Source organism: Mus caroli, chromosome 14 (assembly GCF_900094665.2).
Source record: "Mus caroli chromosome 14, CAROLI_EIJ_v1.1, whole genome shotgun sequence".
In the NCBI taxonomy this organism is placed as follows: domain Eukaryota; kingdom Metazoa; phylum Chordata; class Mammalia; order Rodentia; family Muridae; genus Mus; species Mus caroli.
In genome coordinates this window covers 110,429,174-110,452,004 of record NC_034583.1, presented here as the reverse complement: position 1 = coordinate 110,452,004, position 22,831 = coordinate 110,429,174, and the positions used below count along the sequence as shown (strand labels likewise).

The window sequence follows — 22,831 nt, the reverse complement described above, 5'->3', positions numbered from 1 at the left end:
GGGGTTTGGTTTCTAGCACCCTCACGGCAGCCCACCATCTCCTAACCAGTTTCTGGATGGATGCTCTTTTCTGCGCTCCATGGCCACTGCACAAATGTACATGCAGGCAAGCTCTCAGGTTTGTCAGCTTGAATTGCTGGATGTCATGGTACTGACATTCAGGAGGCAGAGGCAGAGGGATGGATGGATGCCTGTGAGTTTGAGGCTAGCTGGTCCACATAGTGAGACCTTGTCTCAAAACAACCATAGCAACAATAGGCTTCATCAAATTTCTTTAAACTTTTATCTTACTAACTTCAGCAAAACAACAGCAAAACCATATATATATATATATATATATATATATATGTGTGTGTGTGTGTGTGTGTGTGTGTGTGTGTGTGTATAGTGAGTTTAGTAAATAATTTTTTGAGCATTTTCATCTTGTTCATTTTCCTTATGGAAAGAGTTGTTTAAAAAAAACCACAGACACAATGTTTGGTATCATACATTTCAAAATGTCTCAGTCTAAAGCATAGCATGGTGTAGAACATGGCTGTGCTTTAGACTCATCATCCAGCTTGGTTTAGGGTAGGGAATTCCTGTCTGTTAGCCCATGTGCGTGGTGTGTGCATGTGCACATGTGCCTGTGAGCCCAGTGTCAATGGAGGCCACAGGATCCTCTGACCTGGAGTCATTAGCAGTTCTGAGCCACTTGATGTGGGTGCTGGGATCAAAATCAGATTGAACTTCGGTCCTCTGGAAGGGCACTGTGAGGTCTTAACTGCGGAGTGACCTCTCCAGCCCTCAGCCTGGCCTTTTTGATCTCTTACACTCTCCCCCTCTTCCAAAACAGAATTGTTGGAACCCGCTTTTCCCACAGAATAAAGGTTTAGAGTTACCACTAGATAAGGGAAATCAGTAACTACTGTTAGCATTTTATTGTACATCTTCCTATGTGTACATCTTCCATCTTTCTGTAAATGTATCCACCGTTGCCTCTTCCCCTCGGCTGATACAGAATCAGTTCCTGCTATCTGGTTGGCTACCTGAGGTGTACGTGATTTGACTCCGAGGAGTCTTTGTTCCCCCTCAGGCTTGTGTGACGAATGCCTGCTCTCTGGCTGGTGGCTGTATTTTGGGAGGTTGGGGAAGTCAGAGGATGAGGAGCCTAATTGGAGGAGGTGGGTCCCAGGGTTTGCGTCTTTGATGTTTGTGCCGATGATGAGGTGAGGACTTTTCTCTGACACTCTTTCCATGGGGGTGTGCTGAAGTTCATGGGTCTAAGAGGACTTGGGGTAAAACCTGTGAGTGAGCGAAACAAACTTTCCCCATTTTGTTGTTCTTAGATAATTTCTACACAAGTGTAGCTAATATAAATAGATTAAAGCTTTAAAAAAAAGACGAAAGACTTCAACTGTGAATCTTCCCACATGTCTAGTTTTTCCTCTTCCCCTAGTTCCTATGTTCTGAGACAGGCTCTGGTCTCAAGGCTGACCTTGGTGAATCTGTCCTCCCGCCTCTCCGCCTGACTGCTGAGGTCACAGGTGGGAGCTGCCAACACCCATTAGTCTTCCACTCACCTAGGTCTTACCTTCTGGGTGGGCATTTTTGCTACTCTTCATTTACAAGTGTGGCTAAAGAGATGTCTGTCTGTCTGTCTGTCTGTGCATCTGTCTGTGCATGCATACACAAGAGCTCCCACATCTAGCAGCTCTTGTGATCACTTTTCTTTTTGACTGTCCTGGAAAAGCTTCTCTTGGCAGGGGGCTTGAGACGTCCTTGTCACCCACGATTCCTGGGTGACTGTGTCATGGAACTGCCTCTGGGGCCACAGTGGTGTGTGTCTGTCTGTGTGTGTGTGCTCGGGCGCACCTGACTGTCCCTGCAACCTGGAATCCTGTGTATGATCTTGGTCCTCCATCCCTAGAAAAGAATGTGCACAAGCTGCTGCCTTGCAGGGTCTGGAGGTTTGCGAGTTTGCTCTGTCTTCTTCTTTCAGTTTGGTTCAGGTCTTACCGTGTGGGGCAGATCTTTGGTTGTCTTTGGCTTGAGACAGAGACGATACCTAATTTTCTAGGCTTCAGTGGCCTCCCCCAACCTCATTTCACGTTTGAGTTCAGAGGACATTTGCATGAATGTGCCTTTCATTCGATGCTTTCCACTTGAAGTCTTTTCTTATATTTAAACTCAAGCTCTTGTAGCATCATGGAGTCCATGTTAGGGTCGGTTTTTCTCACGTCTGTCTGTTCATACTGGGTACTGTTCACACTAAGTCTAGCATTCAGACTGATCTGCAGTGAAGCGAGACTGCTTTTGTTCATGGTTTATCCTTCAGGTCAGTTACCTTTTCTTGTTGAGAAGAAAGCAACATAGGTGCTGTGGGTTGTTTTGTGTTTTGTTTACCTGGAGGTCAATCCTGGTGGTTGGGAAAGCATGGTGGGGGTGAGAGGTCACCTTGTGTCCACAGTCAGAGCGCAGAGAGAGGAAATGCAGCAGCACCCATCAGTCTCTTTCTTTTGTTCAGTCTGGGACTCTAGTTTATGGGATGGAGCGGCTGCCCTTCTTGAGTCTTGCCTGTTTAGTATGTCTCTGGAAACATACTCACTGAGAAAGGCGTGTCTCCTGGGTGTCTGGAACGGCGAACCATCACTGCGGAACAGTCTGCAGGTGATGACTCTAGCACACCTAAGCTGGACGTTGTTATTTTGGTGCCAGAACTTTGAATAATAGGTGTCTGCTCATAGTCCCCTTTAGTGGTGTTCCCTGGTTTCATGTTGGTGGCAGGGAATTGCTGTGCTACTTGGGTCTTGACCCCATACTTCATTTACGTTTGGTCTGACTGGCCCAGCCTGTCTCATTCCACAGCACTGGCTACTTCCTTGATACCATGTGTGGAACTGAAGAAACCCTGAAAAGGAGACGTCCAGGGGAAGTTGGGTGTGAGTTCAGGGCTCTCAGGCTCTGTCAACAGTGATGGAGTCCACTGCTGCTTGCTTTACCGATTGAGAAGGCCGAGTGAAGACTGAGAAGCAGATAGATACTGGGCAGACAGGCACTATTTTCTCTCTTTTGGCTATCAGGGCCATTTCTTAGAATGGGCACCTTGGTTTGCTGCTTCTAACCTCCCGTTAGTTTCTGGTGTGTTCCTTATGGACCAGAACACTGACAAGGGATCGAGGTCTCCTGTGTACTGAGAGAACTGGGTCCCCTCTGTAGTTCATGAGAACTCAGGGATTTGAGGGAGCAGGTTTTGTGTTTGGAGGGTATTTTTAAAGCTTTGTCCTTCTAAAGGGTTGAGGTTGAGTTACTATACCGGAATAACTTAGAGCTACAGTCCAGCACATGTGCGCCTCACAGGGCAGTCCAGCCGTGGGGAACAAATTTGTTGCATTATTTATTTGGTTTGTCCTTGAAGTGCTTTGGTCTTTTTTGGGAAAGAAAGAGCTCTCGGTTACTTGGGTAGAGAGGGATTTTTTATTGGAGGGTGGTGTTTATAGCTATTTTTTCCTGGCTGGAGAGCAGGGTCATGCCCTCCCCTCCCCTCTTCCCATTTCTACTGGCCTTTTTAGGCCCAGAGCAGCTGAAGGCAGGCTCTTTACTCCAGTGCGTGCTGGGTGTTTCTGAGATTTGCTTTCCGTTCTGTTTTACCCACAAATATACCTGTTCTTACTGGGCTGTCGTTTGGAGTTTGGGTTGAGAGATTACAGGGTGTGAGTTTAAGTTGAGTTGTTGTGACCATACATGGTAAGCACTCACAGCTGGATGCAGAGACAGGAAGTATACTAAAGTGTTGCGTATGCTCCACTGTCAGACAGACCTCATGGGCTGTTGCCTTTATTTTTTGCGCTTGACATACAGGGAGAAGGTTTAACAAAGAGATGTATGGAGGTGAGGAAACTCATTTATTTGCCAGACTCTGCCATGGTTTAATGCTTGATTTTTTTAATGTGATAGCAGTGAATCGCCTTGAAGATATTTTCTTGATTCTGAAAAGCACAATGGACTTGAACCCAAAATTTGTGCTATGGTTTGGATAAGGTTTGAGTATGTGTCCCAAGGCTTCTTGTGTTGGAAGCTTGCTCTCCAGTGTAACTAAGTTGTAAGTTGGGCCCAGTGGGAATTGCTTGTCCTGGAAAGAGATTAAGGTAGGCGTGTGGGACACTGGTTAGTTCTAATGAGAGAGAAGTGGCAAAAGAAGAGTGAAGAACCATTGTCTGAGTCAGGGTTTCTATTCCTGCACAAACACCATGACCAAGAAGCAAGTTGGGGAGGAAAGGGTTTATTTGGCTTACACTTCCATACTGCTGTTCATTACCAAGGAAGTCAGGACTGGAACTCAAGCAGGTCAGAAAGCAGGAGCTGATGCAGAGGCCATGGAGGGATGTTCTTTACTGGCTTGCTTCCCCTGGCTTGCTCAGCCTGCTCTCTTATAGAANCAAGANTACCANCCCAGAGATGGTNCCACCCACAAGGGGCCTTTCCCCCTTGATCACTAATTGAGAAAATGCCTTACAGTTGGATCTCATGGAGGCATTTCCTCAACTGAAGCTCCCTTTTCTGTGATAACTCCAGCTGTGTCAAGTTGACACAGAACTAGCCAGTACAACCATCAATAGGAAATTCTGGTTTCTGCCTGTGTCCTGGGCTCCTTCTTGCCATGCGCTTTGCGATTTCTGTGTGATACTGCAGGTCACGTGACACTGCTCAAGGACACTATGCTTTTGACCATCAAAACTGAGCTAAGTATACTTTTTTTTTTGTGATTTAGCTTCAGGCATTTCGTTATAGCTACAGAAAACAGATTTATATAATCCACGAAGTTTGCCTGTATTTCAGTTACCATCTGTAAAATGGAGGGCTAGAAGCTGGCATCAGAGTCCTTATGGAGATGTTTTTCTGGTGGAGCTTGTCTGAATGACTGTATTGTTTTAGACGGTCTTTTTGTCTTTCACCTAACAGGAAAGTAGGCTGGGAACACTGCTTATTCGGCAGTATTTATTTAGGATCGCAAACCTCCCAAAGGGTTGCTTATTTAAGTCTCTCCTTAAAATACTTTAAAGTGGCTGACGTACTTTTTAGCATTGGGGCTGGTGGAAGGCAGTGCCAGGAAAACACGGGCTAAGTGCTGATTTCCATGTCCAGAGCGTAGTGCAGTCAAGTGTGGCCTTCCAGCTGGGTAGAACCTAGGGAAGTTAAAAATGGCCTGTGGTTGAAATCCACGAGGAGGATGCTGGAGAAGAGCGGTGAGGGGATAGAATGAGAAACCATGGTTCTGGATAGTCTCAGGGAAAGTATGTTTCAAAAGACCGTGCTTAGGGGGAACCCGCACAGTCTCGTTTTTTCAAATGTAAGATTTTACCTCTTCGCAGTGACGGCACCGGGACATCAATAGTGATGGAACATATCGCTCACCATTGACCGCGCCGCTGAGCACCAAGGCAGCAGTAGTGATGATGGGTGTCTGAAAACGAACATATTGCGCATCATTTTCCATAGTCCCAAGAATTCAGTGGCAGACAAATTAACCCTGGGCTTCAGGGATGCTCCTGCATGCAGTTCACTAAGTAAATAAGAAGTCCTCTTGCAGTTGAGGTATGGCCTCAAATCTTGTCTCTGCCAGTGTTTGCTTCAGGAAGTGGTAAGGGTTAGGCAGTTTGCTTCTTGATGCAGACCCATCCCTAGAGAGGTAATAGTAAAGTAACTACTTACAAGTACAAAGTAACAGATCTGACGCTACATCGCTACATTGAGGGCTTTGTTGGTCCTTATCACCCAAGAACTTTAGGGGAGTTCTTAAGGGTGTTGTTACATCAACAGAAGCAACCACTGGACTTCACTGCAGTCGGAATTTTCATTCCTTTCGAGGCAGGATCTTGTGTGTAGGCTGACCTTGAACTTGACATCCTCCTTGGAGTTCACAGCTGTGCGCCACTGCCTGTCTCAGGGCACCACAGATACTGTGTTTCAGGTTGCTTAGAGGAAGAACAGATGTAAAAAGTGTGTTTAAGTCTTCAAGTTTCAGATCACAGCAAAGCAGTTCTTCCTCCACTGGACATGTGTGCTCTCACCCTATACCAGGTATTTTTCCAGAAGCAGGAGAGAGTAGGCCCAGGAAAAGGCATTTGCCCTTAGGGATCCTGTGGTCTTGTTGTATAAAGATGGATCAAATTCGGTTTTCTTTAAAATAGCTTTGCTGAGATGCATTTATGCGCCAGGACGCTCACTTCAGATGTGCGTGCAATTCAGAGACTGTACTGAGAACGTGACCAAAGGATGCACCTGTCTTGACTCCCTCTCCGTTCCATCACAGCTCCGTGCAGTCTGTCTCACACCCCAGCCCAAAGACCACAGCAAGTCTACTTTATATGTTGTGGCTCTGTAACTTTGCCTTCCCCTGGCTTTTTCTATGAATGGAAACACATGCCATTGGCTCTTTCCATATAGCATGGTGATGGTGATGATGGTTGTGTGTGCGTCTCTCGGTTGTTTCTGTGTCTGTGGTCCTTAGAACGGAACCTAGAACCTTGTGCTTGCTGGGTGCTTTTCATAGCACTTAGCCACGTCTCTAACCCTCTTGCTTCTTTTTATTGTAACAGAGGTTCTCAGTAGTTTACAGCCCAGACAGGCCTTGGTTCATCTTTGAACAGCAGCAGTTTGTAGTGGTCCTGTTTCTCTGGACCTCCCGACCATCTGGTGGGCAGCATCAGAAAAATCGGAGTTTTGCAGAGATGACTTCCTGTTTGGCAGAACAGCAGAGCTCTGCTTAACTGGACTAAGACCTCTGGCCCTTCTGACCCGGAAGACTGCTTTCCTAAGTGCTGGGGGCTTCCGGGAGGCCTGCAGGCCTGGGCGTGGCTGGAGCTGAGTGGAATGTTGCAAACACGAGCAGCTGCATGCCTGGATCATTTGTGAGCATTCTCCTGGCAACTTGCCCAGGCACAGAACAGTGACATGGTCTGGCCTGGGTCCCCTCCTCAGAGCTGAGAATCTGATGGGGGAGTTTGGGCTGTCTCCTTAGTGTGTATATAATGAGGCAGTAGGGATGTTCCCGGTTAAGCTACTTGCCTTTGAGCATTCTCCTCTTGGGACTGCAGTGTTTCCTCTTGTCTGCTGGCACCTTGCTGGGTCCTTGTCCTGCAGGCAGCAGGAATAGCGCCTGCCTCTGGGTTATCTTCCTGATACACCCAGCTGACCTTACAGAATGTCACCTGTCTGACAGGCTTTGTCCTGTGTTAACTAGCTCAGTGTAAGGGACAAACGTCTCAGAGCAAATAATACAGAGGTACAGAGGTAAAAGCCCATTCTAGAAAAGGATTTCTGCCTCAGGTGATGGTAGATGCGTGAGGATGAGCAGTCCTGGCCTTCTCTATCTGAAGTCTCCTGAGAAGACCTGCTGACCCTTCAGTAGACTCCTGTTACTTTACAATGGAAGTGAATGTCCTTGATGAATAGCCTGTCCTTCAGAGCTGGGTCTGAGGGAGTCACGGTGAGGCAGAGCGGGAGGAGGGCTCACTAGAGTTCTGCCCGTACTCTCTAAGTCTCTAAGGGACTTGCGCTACACTTCCAAAGGAAGTAGGAGCTGTCAGGGTGGAGTTAGAGTATGCTTACAGGCCTGTCATTGGGCAACTGGAATGGTGGTAGTAAGTCGACAGCATGTTCTTTTGGTGCTGGTAGATTGGTGCACCAAAAATGCTTCTGAAAATTGTGGCATTTCCTGGTGGTGTTGGCCATTATCCCCCCCAGTATAAGCAATCGCTGGCCTGGTTAGGCGATGTACAGATTGTTCCATATCAGCCGTCTGATGGTCTGGTGCAGGGTTTGACTGCTGCTGCTTTAAGCCAGCATCTGTCAGCTCAATGGCTTGTGAGCAAAAAGAGGTGTGTTTGTGTGTACATGTGTATGTGTATCTGTCGGTATGTGTGTCTGTGTTTCCATGCGCCCTCAGTCTGGCGCGGCACCACGGAGTTCGCATTTCTCTAAGCAGTTGCACGGGACGGCTGACGTGGTGCCAGTTGTCCAAGGGCACAGAGCCTCAGGGTTTCAGTGAGAAGCAGGGCTTGGCTAGTACGGAGTGACTTGTGCACGCTGCTGTTCTTGCTCTGTCCCTGATGCCCCCCTTAAGCTAGGGCAGTTTTTGAGGAGGTAAGCTCGCTCTTTAGTGGCCTCTAAAAGCCAAGTTCTCTCAGGTAAAAGAAACACTTTCATTGATCGAAGCCTGCATATCCCCAGTTTGGCTTGGTTTCTAGAAGGCTAGGTTTCTCGACACTCACTGTTCCTGCTTTTATAAAATATTCATGGGAAGGTGAGTTCACCTGCAAGGTGGCATCAGGTTTCACTCCTGTGGTGTGATAGTGTGACTGGGGTGTGCCTTGCCAGGTAGGCATCCCTGGAATCAGGTGAGCAGTGAGGTATGTGGCTTCTACAGTACTTTGCTGAATACTGCTCACAGCCCACAGGAGACCTGGCTTCCACCCCACTCCAGGCTGTGCGTGAGATTGTGCAAGCTTTGGCCTCGGATTTTCTGCACCCTACTGTGAAGTTCCTGTTCCCTTCTCCTGGGACTGTTCTGGAGTGCTTTTAAGTCAGCCAGCATGTTCTTTCTTGAGTGGAACTGCTGTGGTTAGGCTTATGTACCTGGGCTGCATATACCCTCAGTATTTCTCACGGTTCTTTGTTGTTCTGCATTTTGGTGATAATAAAAAGTGCCAGTATTCATGTACCAATGAACTGTATAATTTATTTGTGATATTTCAAACACTTACCCAACACAGTAGCTCTGACCTCATCTCTGGTCCTGCTCAGTGTCTCAGGGAAACCCCTGACCTCTGTTTTTCTCTCTCTGCCTCTGACTGACTGTTGTGTGTGCCGGTGTATGCATGTGGGTATGTGAGTGTGCCCATGCTTGTGGTATGCGTATAAAGGTCAGAGGAGGACATTGTGTCCTGTTCTATCACTCCCTGTCTACACAGAACTGGGGTTACAGATGCATGTGTGGCCACACCCAACTTTTATGTGGGTGTCCGGATCTGAGCCATCTCTTAGCTCTTAGCTGTTGAGCCATCTCCTCTATTCAGGGAGCAGAGCCTCTGTTGAAAGTTGCATAAATAACCACTAGGGGAGCTGGGGGGCTGCAGAGGTTTCCTTCTTTGGGACTTGGGGTAGCAGTGTCCCCTGGGTGGGGATTTGGTTGGAGAATTGTGATCACAGGCTAGCTGTAGCCCAGGGCTTTGGTTCCTTAGCTTCTTGGGTCCTCAGGTCTCACATGGCAGGGGTATAGGGGTAGGTGCCCCAGGAGAATGCCCTGGACCATCCTAGAAGTCTTCGATTTATTCCTGTCAAGTAGTACAACAACATCTAGTGACTGGACCACGTTTGCCACGATGTTCTGAGCCTTGTTTATTGTTTACTTTCTCATGACCTCCCAGAACTGAACCATCTTCTCCCTAGAGGAATGGGGTTGAGGGGTTGGGGACAGAGACACAAGCTAGGAAGAAGGCCTACTTTCTACATTGTGTCTGTTTCCCTATGCCATGCCATGCCTGCCACCCCCTGCCCCTGATCCTCCACACCCTCCTTGGCCCTGGTTAGCTTGGAACTGTAATGAAGACCAGGCTAGCCTTAAACTTGGAATGCCATTGCAGATCTATTGGGAGTGCTGGGATTTAAGGCATACATCACCATACCCAACTTTCCCCCTTATTTATAAGGAGGAAAACCTAAATTTACCTTTTTTTTTTTTAAAAAAAAAAGTTTAATCATGTGTTGGTGTGTGTGTCTGTATGTGAGTATGTGTGCATGACTAGTCACTGGAGCTAGAGCTGCAAATGGTTGTGGTGTTGGTGCTAGGAACCAAACTCAGCGCCCTGGTGCTTGTCACTACTAAGCTATTCTCCGCAGCCACTGTTTTGTTTAGGGACAGTCTTGTTGCATAGATGAGGCCAGCCTAGAATGTGAGTGAGCCCTTCCTCTGCTCTCTGAGTACTGGACTTGCAGGGCAGCCACTCTTACCAGCGTGGTTTCACATAGGTAGACGTTTATCTGTTCACTTCTGAAAGGGTAGAGAGGTGTGTAGGTGGCAGGCACTGTGTATGTGTGTGTGTGTGAGCGGTGGGGTGGTGATGTTCATCCAGAGCTGGCTTTTGCATTAGAACCCGTGAGGATGAGGTTCCAAGGAGGAGCAAGCACCACACAAACCAAGCCCTTAGTGGCCTGGCTCTGGGAGGTGTAAAAATGTCAAGTGTCAGTCAGGAGCCCTTGAGGTTCCCCTGGTGAGTCATATCACACCGTGTCTGGGGCAGGCTGCTGCATAGGACACAGGGACTCACTTGAGGGATCCCTGTAAAGTGACTGTGATCTCGGTTGAAATCTTTCCAGAGGTGACACTGCTCAAGTAGCCAGGAGACTGGGGCTATCTTCCATAGATCTGTGTGTTTGGGATGCTGCAGAAATTTCTCCTGGCAATGTCCAGAAAACTCCCCTTAAAAGGACATTTGATTTTTCTTAGGTCTTCCTGGTTTATATGCTTTTATATATGTCTTGGGAGTTTCTGCAAGAACAGCTCATGTAGAGGCTGATTGAACTTGCATCTTGGCCGAGAGAGAGAGAGAGAGAGAGAGAGAGAGAGAGAGAGAGAGAGAGAGAGAGAGAGAGTGAGTTAGTTTCAGGCTGACAGATTCCACCTGTGTGAGCTGCCAGGACTAATTTCCCCATTGAAACCCTCTAGAGATTAATACTCAGCTTAATTTGGTGACATGGGGTTCCAGGACTTTTTTTTTTTTGCTTGCCAATTAGCTTAAAGATTTGTTACCCATAAGAACAATAATTAGGAAATTGGTATGAAGTTTCAACTGGAAAAAGTTCACACTAAGGAAATAGCCCAGTTGTGGGGTGTGCGTGTGGGTGTGTATGGTATGGTGTGTTCATGTGTTACCTGTATCCTCTTATTGAGCATTTTGGCCCTTGCCTTTGGTGATTTCTTTGGAGATGACAATCACAGGGTCACATTGCCTCTAAGCACAGTTTGCTTCCTTAACAAACTTGTTCCAGGTGAAGGAGAAGTTAGAAGCTTGCTGAGTCTGTCTCTAGGGTGAATATCTTACCTAACCACAGTTCACAGTGGGAACCAGGGAATTAATGGTGCTCTTTTTGTATAGATTTGGGTACAGGTTTCAATTCAGATCTCACTAGCTTTGCGTGCACTTTGGGCCACGTGTGTTTTGTGAAAGTCACCATTGCAGAAGCTGTCCATCTGGTACCCAGTTTTCACCACCCCGTATGCCCACAAACACAGATCTGATCACCATCTCTTGAATTTTGTCACCTTGGAGATTTTCTACAAATGAAGTTATATGTAGCGGCTGGTGCTTGTCTACAGTGTTAGTTGGGCAGTGAGAGGCTGAGTGGAAGGATTACAAAGGAGTTCAGGGGTTCAGGTTCCCAAGCTGTGACTTCAGCCTTCAAGCCTTTACTAGCATTAATCATTGAAGGAAAGCAGACCATGGGCTTAGGAAGGCGGAAGGCCGCCGTCAGAGCATGGGCAGCCTCTGAAATAGTTTAGTTGGGGGATGGGGGGGCCGCTTCAAGGGCACACACACACACACACACACACACACACACCGTGCTCTTGAAGCTGAATATCAGAGCTGAAGAGGACCATATCTTTCACTGTCAAAGCAAGATGGGAGTAGCTATTCAGGCTTAAAGTCCAAAGTACTTAAGTCATCATAGAAGTAGTTTAATGAATTCTCTCAAGGGATCTGAAGTATAGTAAGTACTGTAGAAGCCTGGGCCCAGAGGGCAGAGCCTTGCTCTTAGAACGTGGTAGGGCACTGTACCCTTCATCTTCCCTCAGAGGCCTCAGAAGTTCTCATTGACTGATGCTGCTCACCCAGCAGCCTGCACTGAGAGGTCAGGTTCTGCATCACTAGCTGTGTATGTAAGGGAGAGGCAGACCGGCGGACAGAGACACAGACAGATGATAGAGGCAGACAGAGAGACCGACACAAAGACAGAGAACTGAAATGCCCACTGTTGGCTTTCCCAGAGGCAGAGGATCTGTCTATAACGGGGGACATTCTCTCAGCTGGTCTCTCATTTAATTGAAATCTAGTCATCTTCCTGGGTAGATGCTCAGCTGCTCCTGGACTTCTGTGCACAAACTGAAATTGTCCCGATTGAGAATATAGTTAGAATGGAATGCCCTGACCTACAGGGTCTGCCACAGAGTACCAGCTGTTAGCCATTGTGACCAGAGACTGAGTGCCAGCTTCACTCTTGCCCAGTTCTCCAAGAGGATGCCGTGTCACTAGCTGCCAGGGCTATGTGCTGCATGTGCTAGGCATGCACAGAACCCCATGTTCATCCCCACAGGCCAATTTTCATTACATGCTTGGCAAATGGAAGCGAGTCTGATACCAGTCCTCGTGTTAGGAATCATCAGAACTAGCCTGTCTGTGTAAGAGCCAGCCCGTGTATCTTTGTGTTTATAATTTTTACTAACATTCTTGCAAGGTTTGTTGTGGTTTGGGTAAGAAAGGCTCATATATTTGAATTCCAGTTGATGATCTATTTAAGAAAGGTTAGGAGGTGTGGCCTTGTCAGAGGAGGTGTGTCACTGGGACCCAGCTGGGCTTTAAGGTTTCAAAAGCCCATGCCAGGCTCAGTCTGGCTCCTCTCGACCTCTGGCTTTCCAGTAAGATGGGAGTTCTCAGTTTCTGCTTCAGTGCCATGCCTGCCTGCCTGCCCTTGTGCTCCCTGCCAGGATGACCATGAACTAACCCAATGAAACTGTAAGCAAGCTCCCAACTGTAAATGCCTTATGAGTTGCCTTGGTCATAGTGCCTCTTCACGGCAGTAGAGCATTGACTAAGATATGTTTATTACCATATTGTTTAGATGGAGGATTGTAACTTTTCACGACAAATGGCCAGTCATTCAGAGTAACTGAAAGGGCAGAAGGTTCCTTTGTGTGTGCACAAAAAGTAGAGTTTAAGGGTAAAAGAGTTGTAGTTATGGGTGGCAAACATTTCTGTGGGAACTGGCTACTTAGGTTTTCTTGATGTCTAGTTTCTGAGCATCTGGGTTGCATTTAGATGGACCCTTCCTCGAGAAGTCCATAATGGCATGCGTCCTTGTTGGAACCTGTTGGGCCCTCTCAAGAGAAAGGGCATCAATCCAGCACGTCAGCCCAGTGCACTGTGGTGTGGCAAGACCCATCCTATGGACTCGGCTGGTTTTCTATAGTTACAGGTTTTTCCAGGGGATCCAAGGCTTTAGCTATTCCCTATCTGAACCCAGGGAAGAACTCCTGTGAGGGGTTTGACTCCATCCAGGCTCCCCTGGGGACCTTGAACATGCGGCAGGAAGTTTTAGCAGTGTTCTCAGAGACCAGGTGCAAGCCCGGGCTTTGGATCTGGAACACTGTGTTTGCTGTTTCTTTTGATTAGTTATTAAGGGTCATGACCTTTGTATGGTTAAGTATAATACATACTTGAGCTTTCCTAAACCTCGTTCCAGATTAAAGAGAGCCAAGAAGATAAGGTTTGAAAGGGAGTGAAGGTCAAGAAAGTTGTACTGAAAGTTAGAGGCAGGTCCATGGATGCAGGGACAGCTGAGAGCTCACAGGGGACGGCAGGAGCCTTTGAAACCTCAAGCCTGCTCCTAGTGACATACCTCCTCTACCAAGACCACACGGATCCTTCCCAAACAATCCCACCAACTAAGCATTCAAACATATGGGAGCCATTCTTATTCAGGTCACTGTCCCTAGTGTGTGTGTGTGTGTGTGTGTGTGTGTGTATGTGTGTGTGTGTCTATCTGTCTATTGTGTGTGATGTGTATGGTCATGCGTGTGTACTCTCTAGGGCTTGTGGCTATGGTCAGCTGGGGCTCTGGAGGTTTTGAAGACAGCAGGTGACTGGGCTCACTCAACTGTTCCAGTTGGCCAGAACAGGCTAGGGAGATGTTCACTAGTGGCTCTCAGCAGGCCAGGGCATGGTCATTTGGGCAGTGCCTAGTTATTGGCATCACTTCGTATTAGCTGCTTCATAGTGACAGTGCAGGACCTCCAATGATTCTGTGGGTGCTGGGCAAATCTGGCTTTGGGCCAGGGGTGACCTCTTGTATATGTCAGAACTTCTTCAGGAGCTGGCCACATGGGTCTCACTATGGCTGGGCAGAGCTGAGGTACATTCGTGGAGGTGCGTTCAAGAGCAGGTGGGATTGGTAGACAGGTACCCTAGCAACAGCGTCTCTTCACTGGCTTCTGCAGTACTGGGGGGCAGGTGGTAAGTTGTTTTTAAGTCTAAAAAGGAAAGCTGGTCGCTCTGATCCCTGAAGCACTTGTTGTCCCCCACCTGGCTTTGCCCTCAGTTCTCCGGAGTCTTTCTCTAGGAACGGTCAAGGGATGCTGTCTCAGAGAGAGATCATTCTGTGTGATACCTAGTGTGGTCTTGTTGGTGTCTCCGTAACCTGATGGCTTCCATTTTCACTCTTGGTGTCCTGGCTTGTGGATACAGAGGAGAGAGAGTGGCGTGGCCCCTGGGCTGCTTCTGCTTAGCCTAGAGCATAAGAGTGCAACGCAGCTGTCTGTGGGAAGAGATTATACCTAAAAAGCGAACTGTTCTGGGGTTGAGACTTTTGAGAAGCAGGGTGGGAGTTGGCGGTGTGGGGTCGGCGTAAGCATAGTGACAGAGAGGAGGTCTTAGGTCAACTGGAATGCTTAAAAAATGTGGATTATAAAATGCACACACACACGCGAACACACACATGCACACACACCAGCCATTACTAGGTTATAGTGTTTAGTGTCCTGGGTGATTCTGTCCAGCCGCGCGAGGGAGTGGACACCTGGGAGAGGGAATAGAGGAAGCATAGAAGGCCTGGCCTGGGCACTGAGTGACTTCCAGGAGTGTGATGATTCCTTTGGCACCAGGGGCTGGGAGAAGAGCTGAGGGCCAGCTTTGGAGGCCAAGGGACTGGAAAGTTACAAGGGACAGAGGGTGTGGCTGATGAGCCTCAGAGGCAGGACACTGCATCACTGGTGACCAGAGTTGCCCTGCCAGAGGGCTGTGGATGGGCAGGCAGGCGCGCGCAAGTCTGTGAGGTATGAGGACTGCTGAGGCCGAATGGGGTGCTGCTTGCCTGTCTGAGGGGGGAGGAACCTGAGCATGCTGCCCCGGGCGAGGAGCCAGTAAGTAGACAGGGCCAGGTGGAAGGAGAGCTACCCAGAGGGCTGCTGGTGAAGCCTTGCCGAGAGAGGATGGAGTCCAAAGTCCCACGGTTAGGGTTAGCCTTGAAGAGAAGGAAGGCCACCCCACTTCATCCTGGAGGGAAGGAGGTAAGAGGCAGCTTGGAGCTTCTGAAATGCACAGCAGCTGCTCCGTCCGGGTTTGATTCTGCTGGAGGAGGGACACCTCAGGTCTTAACTCCTGGCTGCTTGTGGGATGTGGGATGAGCAGATGCATGGACTGAGTTGGATCAGATGCTGTCCCAACTCCCACTCTCTGGCGCTCTTGGGGGGATATCCCCAAAATTGGTTTTGAAGAGTGTTTACCTGGTAAATTCCGAAAGTCTAGAAATAGAGAAATTTCAGAGTAGCCCACCAGTTTTCAAAATGGTTTCACACTTCAGGAGGTGACCCTAAGCTCTGAGAGCTGTTCTCAGACTGTCTTGGCAAATGGAGGGTCTTGGAAAAACTTATGAGTGTCTGAAAGACACTGAAGCTGGCACCCTGACTGGAGGCAGGATTGCCCAGGTCAGGGCTGCTTTGCAGTTACACAGCACAGTGATGTGCTTCAAGTACAAATGATCGTGTGTGGGCTTTCTCCTCGGAGTGTGGGAGTCTGTTTAGCAGCGAGCCAAGGAGGTCACGGACAAAACTGCAGTCTTTGCAGTTTCTTAAGCCGTGTGTGGCGGGCCACTTCATCCCGTTGTGCACAGAGTACAACAGCCCTTCTCTCTCTGTTCTTTGGTGGTACCTCTGAGGCACACGTCACCATGACCAGCACGTGGACTTTAATAACTCAAGACCAATAGTGGGTCTCTGAGGGCTGTCTGCGACTGTGGGTACTGGTTCTGCCTCCTTGTGAGAAGGGGTCGCCGTGACCGTTCGTGCCTGGTTCTTGTCTAGCATAGCAAGGCTCCCAAGTTACACCCTTGTAAGCCAAGTGCTTGGAACTTCAACTCTGAAAGCATGTGAGTGGCTGGCACCTAGTGACAGCAAGGTCATTGCCACTGTTCTGCTGGTGTTGGCAATGTCCTGTGCCTGTGACCTACCTTGTCACCGCTCACATTATAACCATCTTCTCTTTCTGTGTCTCCTCCTCAGCTCCACCCCCCTTGTTCTCTTTCTTGCCCCCCAAGCCAGTAATGCAGTTTTTTGAAGGAAGGATTAATAAATGGCTTTTTTTTTTAAATAAAGATTTATTTATTTTTTGTGCATGGGTATTTTGCCTGAATACACATATATGTACCATTTCCATGCCTGGTGGCAAGGATCCTCTGGAACAGGAGTTACAGACAGTTGTGAGCTGCCATGTGGGTGCCTGGGCCTCTGGAGGAACAGGCGGTGTTCTTAACCTCTGAGCCATCTCTGCAGCCCATAATAATAGACTTTTAAGGATCAGCCAGACGTCCTCTTCTTTCTGTGGTCTGTGGGAAAGCGTGGTCTCAAGATTGGCTTTCTGTCTCCTGATGTCCTTTTGGTTTCAGGTTTGGGGACTGCGGACATTTTGTTCTCGACAGGTGCTTGTTCTGCCCCCTGTTGGGACACAGAGCCCCTCAGGCTGTTTTCAGGTGTCTCTAGCACTGGCAGTGACCGTCCCTGCTGAACCCTGGAGCAAGGCTGTCCTGACCTTCCCTGGGCATGGGTCCTGTGTATAGTTCACTATTCAGCATTAGTGCTTTAAAAGTTGTTGTAAGATAACAGCATTTGTGGGCAGCACAACAGTCGCTGTTTACTGTTCTCTGGGCTCTGGCTGTTGTTCCACCGAAGAGAAGAGCTATAAATGACAAGTAGTGGGGCTGTATGTACCAGCGTTGAAGCAATTCATGACAATTAGGCTATGGAATCTCTTCCCCCTCCCTGTAACGGGATAGCCGGTTAACCTGCATTTTAGCAAATAACCCGTCTGGAGGTAGGGCATGTTGGAGATGGTTTGAGAAAGAAGTAGAAATTTTGCTTGAAGCACTAAGTAACCTCATACCTCTTCCAGTGCTGCCCATTGAACCCAGGAACTCACGCATGCTGGCCGGGCCTTCCCCACCACTAAGCTGACTGCCAACCCTAGAGCAAGTTTTCAAAGCAGCCAAATATCTAACCTGACTCGTGATACAGAGTCACAGCTTTTTTTGCCTTTGAGTTTTTCTGCTTTCTTTGCTCTTGTCCTGCACGTTCCCTATTTGTTTAACTTACACACTTGCTAAGAAGCAGCCTAGTCCTTGTCATAGAAATCAGACAGCTCCTTCAAGGCCCTGGTGAACACACGGGTCAGGTAGGGTGAACCAGCTGTGGCTCGGGGGAAACTGATGTCTCCTCCTCTCTTTCCCACAGAACCTGAAAGCAGACCCAGAAGAGCTTTTTACCAAGCTAGAGAAGATTGGAAAGGGCTCTTTTGGTGAAGTGTTCAAAGGCATTGACAATCGGACTCAGAAAGTGGTGGCCATAAAAATCATTGACCTGGAAGAAGCCGAGGACGAGATAGAGGACATCCAACAAGAGATCACAGTGCTGAGCCAGTGTGACAGTCCCTACGTCACCAAGTACTATGGATCCTATCTCAAGGTAAGGCTTAAAAATAACGCTGCTTCCATTATGCTGCGCTTCGCCGAGCCGGGCCTGACAGCACAGCAGGTTTTCAGAGCAAGGAGAGATGCGCTGACCTTTGTGGCCAAAGGAACCCGGCTTTGATAGCGTCGTTATCACCGAAAACGTCATAGGCAGAATTCTATTTTGGGTAAAGGCAGTTGCTGTTCGCATTCTCTTTCAAGGAAGGAACTGTTTGGGTTGGACTTTGTTGTTGAAGCTGTTCATTTGTTTATAGCTGTAGCCACTAATTACTCAAGGGGTGGCTGTCAGTAGCCACAAGATGTGTTGGTATCCTGAACTGCGGGTCTCGATGGTTCAAGTTATCAGCTGTGGTTTGAGTTGGTGCTGTTTTTATGCTGCTGAGGTGGCTGAGGTGGCTGCCTTCGGCTTGTAAGAATGCCAGGAGAGTGAATACTCAGGTAAAGCTCACCTCCTGTAGCAGAACACGCCACAGGCTCCCTGTCTTTTCTCTGTCCTGTTGGTGGTAACAGCTGTGTTACTGCAGTGGCTGACCAGTCCATTCACAGGGGTCACTAAGACCATCCGGAAACACAGGTGTGCTTACTCCATGATTCCCAATAGTAGCAAAATAACAGGCATGAAGTAAGAACACAAATCATTTCGTGGCTGGGGGTCACTACAATATGAGGGACTGTATTAAAGTGTCACAGCACTAAGAAGGTTGGGAACCACTGTATTAATGTGCTCTGACCCTGCTTGGAAGCTGTCTGTCATGGCACTTATTCAGAGGATCGTCGTCCCTGACAAAGCTCAGGGTGTGTTCAAGCCCCTAGACAGGGGGCTGGCTTCTCGATGAGTTCATAAAAGCAGTGCCCTTAAAAGTGGAGGTTTAGAGCCGGGCGGTGGTGGCACACGCCTTTAATCCCAGCACTCGGGAGGCAGAGGCAGGCGGATTTCTGAGTTCGAGGCCAGCCTGGTCTACAAAGTGAGTTCCAGAAAGCCAGAGCTATACAGAGAAACCCTGTCTCGAAAAACCAAAAAAAAAAAAAAGAAAAGAAAAGAAAAGAAAAAAAAAGTGGAGGTTTAGAAGACAAGAACTGGCATGATAAAATCTTGAAATGATTTTTGTGGAAGCTAAAACTGTGTGTGTAGCAGTGAGCATTTGCTGAGGAACGAATGCAGCGTCGACTCGGGGCCGGTTCCTCTCCGACTTTATCTGCCGGTCACGTTTGTGCCAGAGTGAAAGGAGGGGTGTGGGGTTTGGTTCTCTTGGAAATGAAATGGTTGTCAGTGGAAAGTTGGACTTTTTTGGGAACCATCGGTATACCAAAAGTGATGATCAGGAAATAATAAAAATTAAGTGGTGATACTGCTTTGTTGATACGGTGAGGAAGGGTGGCAGTATAGAATTGTCACACTTAGGTAACTTGAGAGGGTCCTTGCAGTGTCACACAGGGAAGCAAACCCCATGTAGAGACGAGCATGACAACCCAGATCAGATCAGACTTGGGGCTGCTGGGAAGTCTGTAACTGGTGGCTCATTCCTGGTGTGTATTTAAGCCCAGTACATTTGGAAAAAAACGTCTCCTCGAGTAATACAATCCCTGCTGCACAAGGAAGTGTAATTACACCGAAACCCAACTCAGAGTAGCGTCATTTCTTCTAAGAAGATGCCTTCTAGAAATTGCTTTCTGTAGTAGCTGAAGGGCCTGAGAGACTGTCCTGGTCTTGGCCATCTGGGCTGTTAGCCGCCTCTGGTCCTGGTGGTGGAAGTTTGTGGAGCCGCTGGCTACAGGGGTGTTTAGATTACTGGCCGCTCCGGTCCCGGTTGTAGGTGCTTGATGTGGCCTGGCCCGACAGATAACACAGATCCTCAGGCTGTTGCACTCTCAGTTCTCGGTTTTCTGGATAGAAGTACAGGTTTTTGATCTTTCCCATTGGAAAGTGACAGTCCTGTGATTGGCATTCCTGGTTTCTCTGGAGATCTGCGACTCACGGACCTTAATGCTGTGTTGTCAATACTTTCTGAAGTGTGGAGAGTGACTTCTAGGGTTAGATGTCACTGGACTTCAGACATTTTGCTGTGTGGATGTAGCGATATATTGTAAATCCCTGATTCCTTATTTGTAAAATGGAAAAAAAAATCACGATACATACTTCAGGGTTGCAAAGACTAAATGGAGTCTAAGAATTACCTGCTTAGGTTGCTCGGTTCCTTCGTCTTCAGATTTCTTCCCTCTTACGACTGGTAGGTTTCAGTGAGGGTTGTTTACAGTGAAAGTGTTCAGTGAGTCAGAGGCCAGTGGGGAGAAGGATGCTGGCAGACACAGCGAGTGCTGGGAGGGACATTGAGCTTGGGTCCTGAAGCAAAGCAGAGAAGACTTCCCATGGGGAATACCAAGGTCGTGAGAAGAAGCTCTGATGGCGTTAGCCCTGAGTCCTGGTTGGGTTTCATGTAGGTTGGTGATTCGTAACTGGATGGTTATGGGGTGGCTGTAAAAACTCTTTGCCATCCTTCACTACTAATCTAGTCAACTTATATTTTTTAGCAAAAATACCCATCTGAAGTTAGGAAGTTTTGGAGTTAGGGTCAGGAAAAATTGCAATTTTGCTTAGAGTAAGTTAGTCTCCTTTTTCTTCCTTTTCCTGGGGATAGAGCCCAGGGCCTCTCACATGCTAGGTAAGCCACAATCAAATCTTAGAACTGTTTGTAGATTATGTTTGCTTCCAAGGTTAAAGGTTATGGTAATTGTGGAGGTCAGTTTTAATGTCAGTCTAGACTCAGCTGGGGAGAGTCTCATTGAGGATCCTGAAGGTCAGTTGGCCTGTGGGCATTTACTCAGGAGGATATTTTAATTAGATTAACCTACAGGGAAAGACTTGCCCACTGTGGGCAGTGCCATGCCTTAGGCTAGGTCAGCATAAAGAGGTGCTAAGTCGGAGTTAAGTTCACATACATTCCATTGTCTCTGTCCTTGACTGGTCGTTACAGTTGCTTCCGGTCTTGCCCTCCCTGACTGCCCTGCGAGATGGGCTGTAACCTGGAATTGTGAGCCACATAAACTCATGTTTCCTTGAAGTTTCCTTTGTCAGGGTGTTTTATCACAGTAGAAATGAGAACTAGAGTGGTACTATAGGAAAAGGCAGTATACTGCATCCACACTCTCCACTTGAGCTGATACAGAAAGCCTGGAAATATCTGAAGGATGAGGCCGTACCATTAACTAAATTCACTGTTGGTTAAGTGTTTAATTTGGGAGAAATTAAACCAGCTAGGAGATTAACCAGAAGCTGCCTCCTCCTACCACAGACCCAGTACCAAGCTTTCTACCGCAGTAATATTGTATACAAGCTCAAATGGTATTGAGTGAATGCAGGCAGGACCAGGGAATCCTGTGGCATTAGCGAGACTGTGGAGAAGTCAGGTGTCCTGTTCCCCGCCTGCCCCCGTTTCTGCAGCCTCTCAGTAGTGGTGTCTGGATGGTGTATTTGGGGGAGATGCCAGCCTACCAGACCTCTGTTCAGTGGTTTTTCTCTGACCCTCTGGCAGGGGCTCCACTAACAGGCAGCCCCCCCCCCCCCCAGTCTTTCTGCAAGGTTTGGGAACCTGTTGTGTTTGATGTGCCTGGCACATAGGGGGTTTTTTGGCTAATGGTGACTTAAAAGAATTTTTTTGTTCTTTGTTTTAGATATTATCTCAGTCAAATGGCTAAAGCTACATGTGTGAAAGTTCATTGTTAGTGTGCTAAAGTGAGGTTTGTCCTGTTCTTACCGGTTGTCCTCGGTCTCTGTCGTCATCCTGATTCTATAGCAGGTCAGGTGTGAGGCCCTGATAAAAGAAAAGATGTGCTTTTCAAACCCTCACTCCAGTGCTGAACTTTCTTGTCATACTGTCATTATTAAGGACTCTTGCCCCAGGGGTCATTGTCTTTGTGGGTTCAGATCCTAGATTTACCAGTGAGGTTTTAAATTTTTTTTTTTAAATCAGTTCCTAAAAATTGTTGGGGCATTTTACCCACAGATTCACCAGAAGCTAATGTGGAAAAGGTCCGTGCTGAGTTCTAGGAAGGGCCTGTGGGAGCATCCCACACCTCACTTGGAGTGCCTCTCCTCAGTCTCTGGTTTGCCTGCTTATCTTTCCCTCTCCTACCCCAGAGGGCACTGGTAGTTGCCTTGGATGAACTGAAAAGACTTGGATGTACTATCCGGAGAGACAGAGAGATGCTTCTGTAGGTGGCCAGTGACTGTTCCTGGCCTGGATTGTGCTCCTCAGAATGGTTAATGGTCACTTTCCTGACCACAGACGTTCTGCATTACCACAGCAGAGCACCCTCTGCCTGCTGTACGGAACCTCTGTGCTGGCTCGTCCTGGGTCAGCCTGACACAGCTAGAACCATCATTTTGGGAGTGGACACATCAGTTCAGAAAGTGCCCCTACCAGATTGGCCCGTGAGCAGTGGGGCATTTTCTTGATTAATGGGGGAAGAGCCCAGCTCATGCTAGGCAGTGCCACCTCTGGGCTGATGGTCCTGGGTGCTTTGTGCAGGCTGAGCAAGCCACGAGAACAACCCAGAAAGTAGCACCCCTCAACCAATGTCCTTTGCCTCAGCTCCTGCCTTGAGTTCCTGCCCTGACTTCCCTGGATGATGGAGCTGCAAGTTGAAATAAACACCTCTCCCCCTCAGAGTTGCCTTTTAATGGTGGTTTATCACAGCAATGCAAACCCTGACTAAAACAGTCTCGGGGGAGCACCTCTAGTGTACACCCTGTGGTTCTCTGTCTTGCCTGCATTGTGTTAAATCTAAGGCACGTTTATGTCTGGAAGAACTTGTCTTGCTGCATGAAGGAGTGGATCCTGTTTCAGCCTGACTGTGTTTGAGTACAGCTTTGTGATACCATGCGTTGGTACCCCCACACCACCTTCCCCACACTGAGGGTCCAGGTGTCTGTGGAGGGTCTGGCTGTCAGTGCTGTTGGCTGGCTTCTTGTGAGTGGAGGTCTGGAATGTCCTATACACCCTGAGTGCACAGGACCACCCATGTGACAGAAGTCTTCCTGTTGAGAAATCTGCCCCCTGACAGG

The 22,831-nt window shown here is 48.1% G+C and overlaps 1 protein-coding gene across 2 annotated transcripts in view; it reads left to right on the top strand.

The window, feature by feature from the left end:
* The window catches only part of Stk24 (serine/threonine kinase 24), a 94,490-nt gene that overhangs the window by 25,393 nt on the left and 46,266 nt on the right, over nt 1-22,831 (top strand). Inside the window, exons 1-2 of one of the 2 annotated variants that reach the window (XM_029468932.1) lie at nt 15,158-15,319; nt 17,534-17,764. In XM_029468932.1, coding sequence (XP_029324792.1) covers nt 15,242-15,319; nt 17,534-17,764 — 309 coding nt within the window. In that variant the 5' untranslated portion in view covers nt 15,158-15,241. Of the gene's footprint in view, nt 1-15,157; nt 15,320-17,533; nt 17,765-22,831 lie in introns of those variants that run through there. The other variant, XM_021181792.1, reaches the window with a different exon arrangement.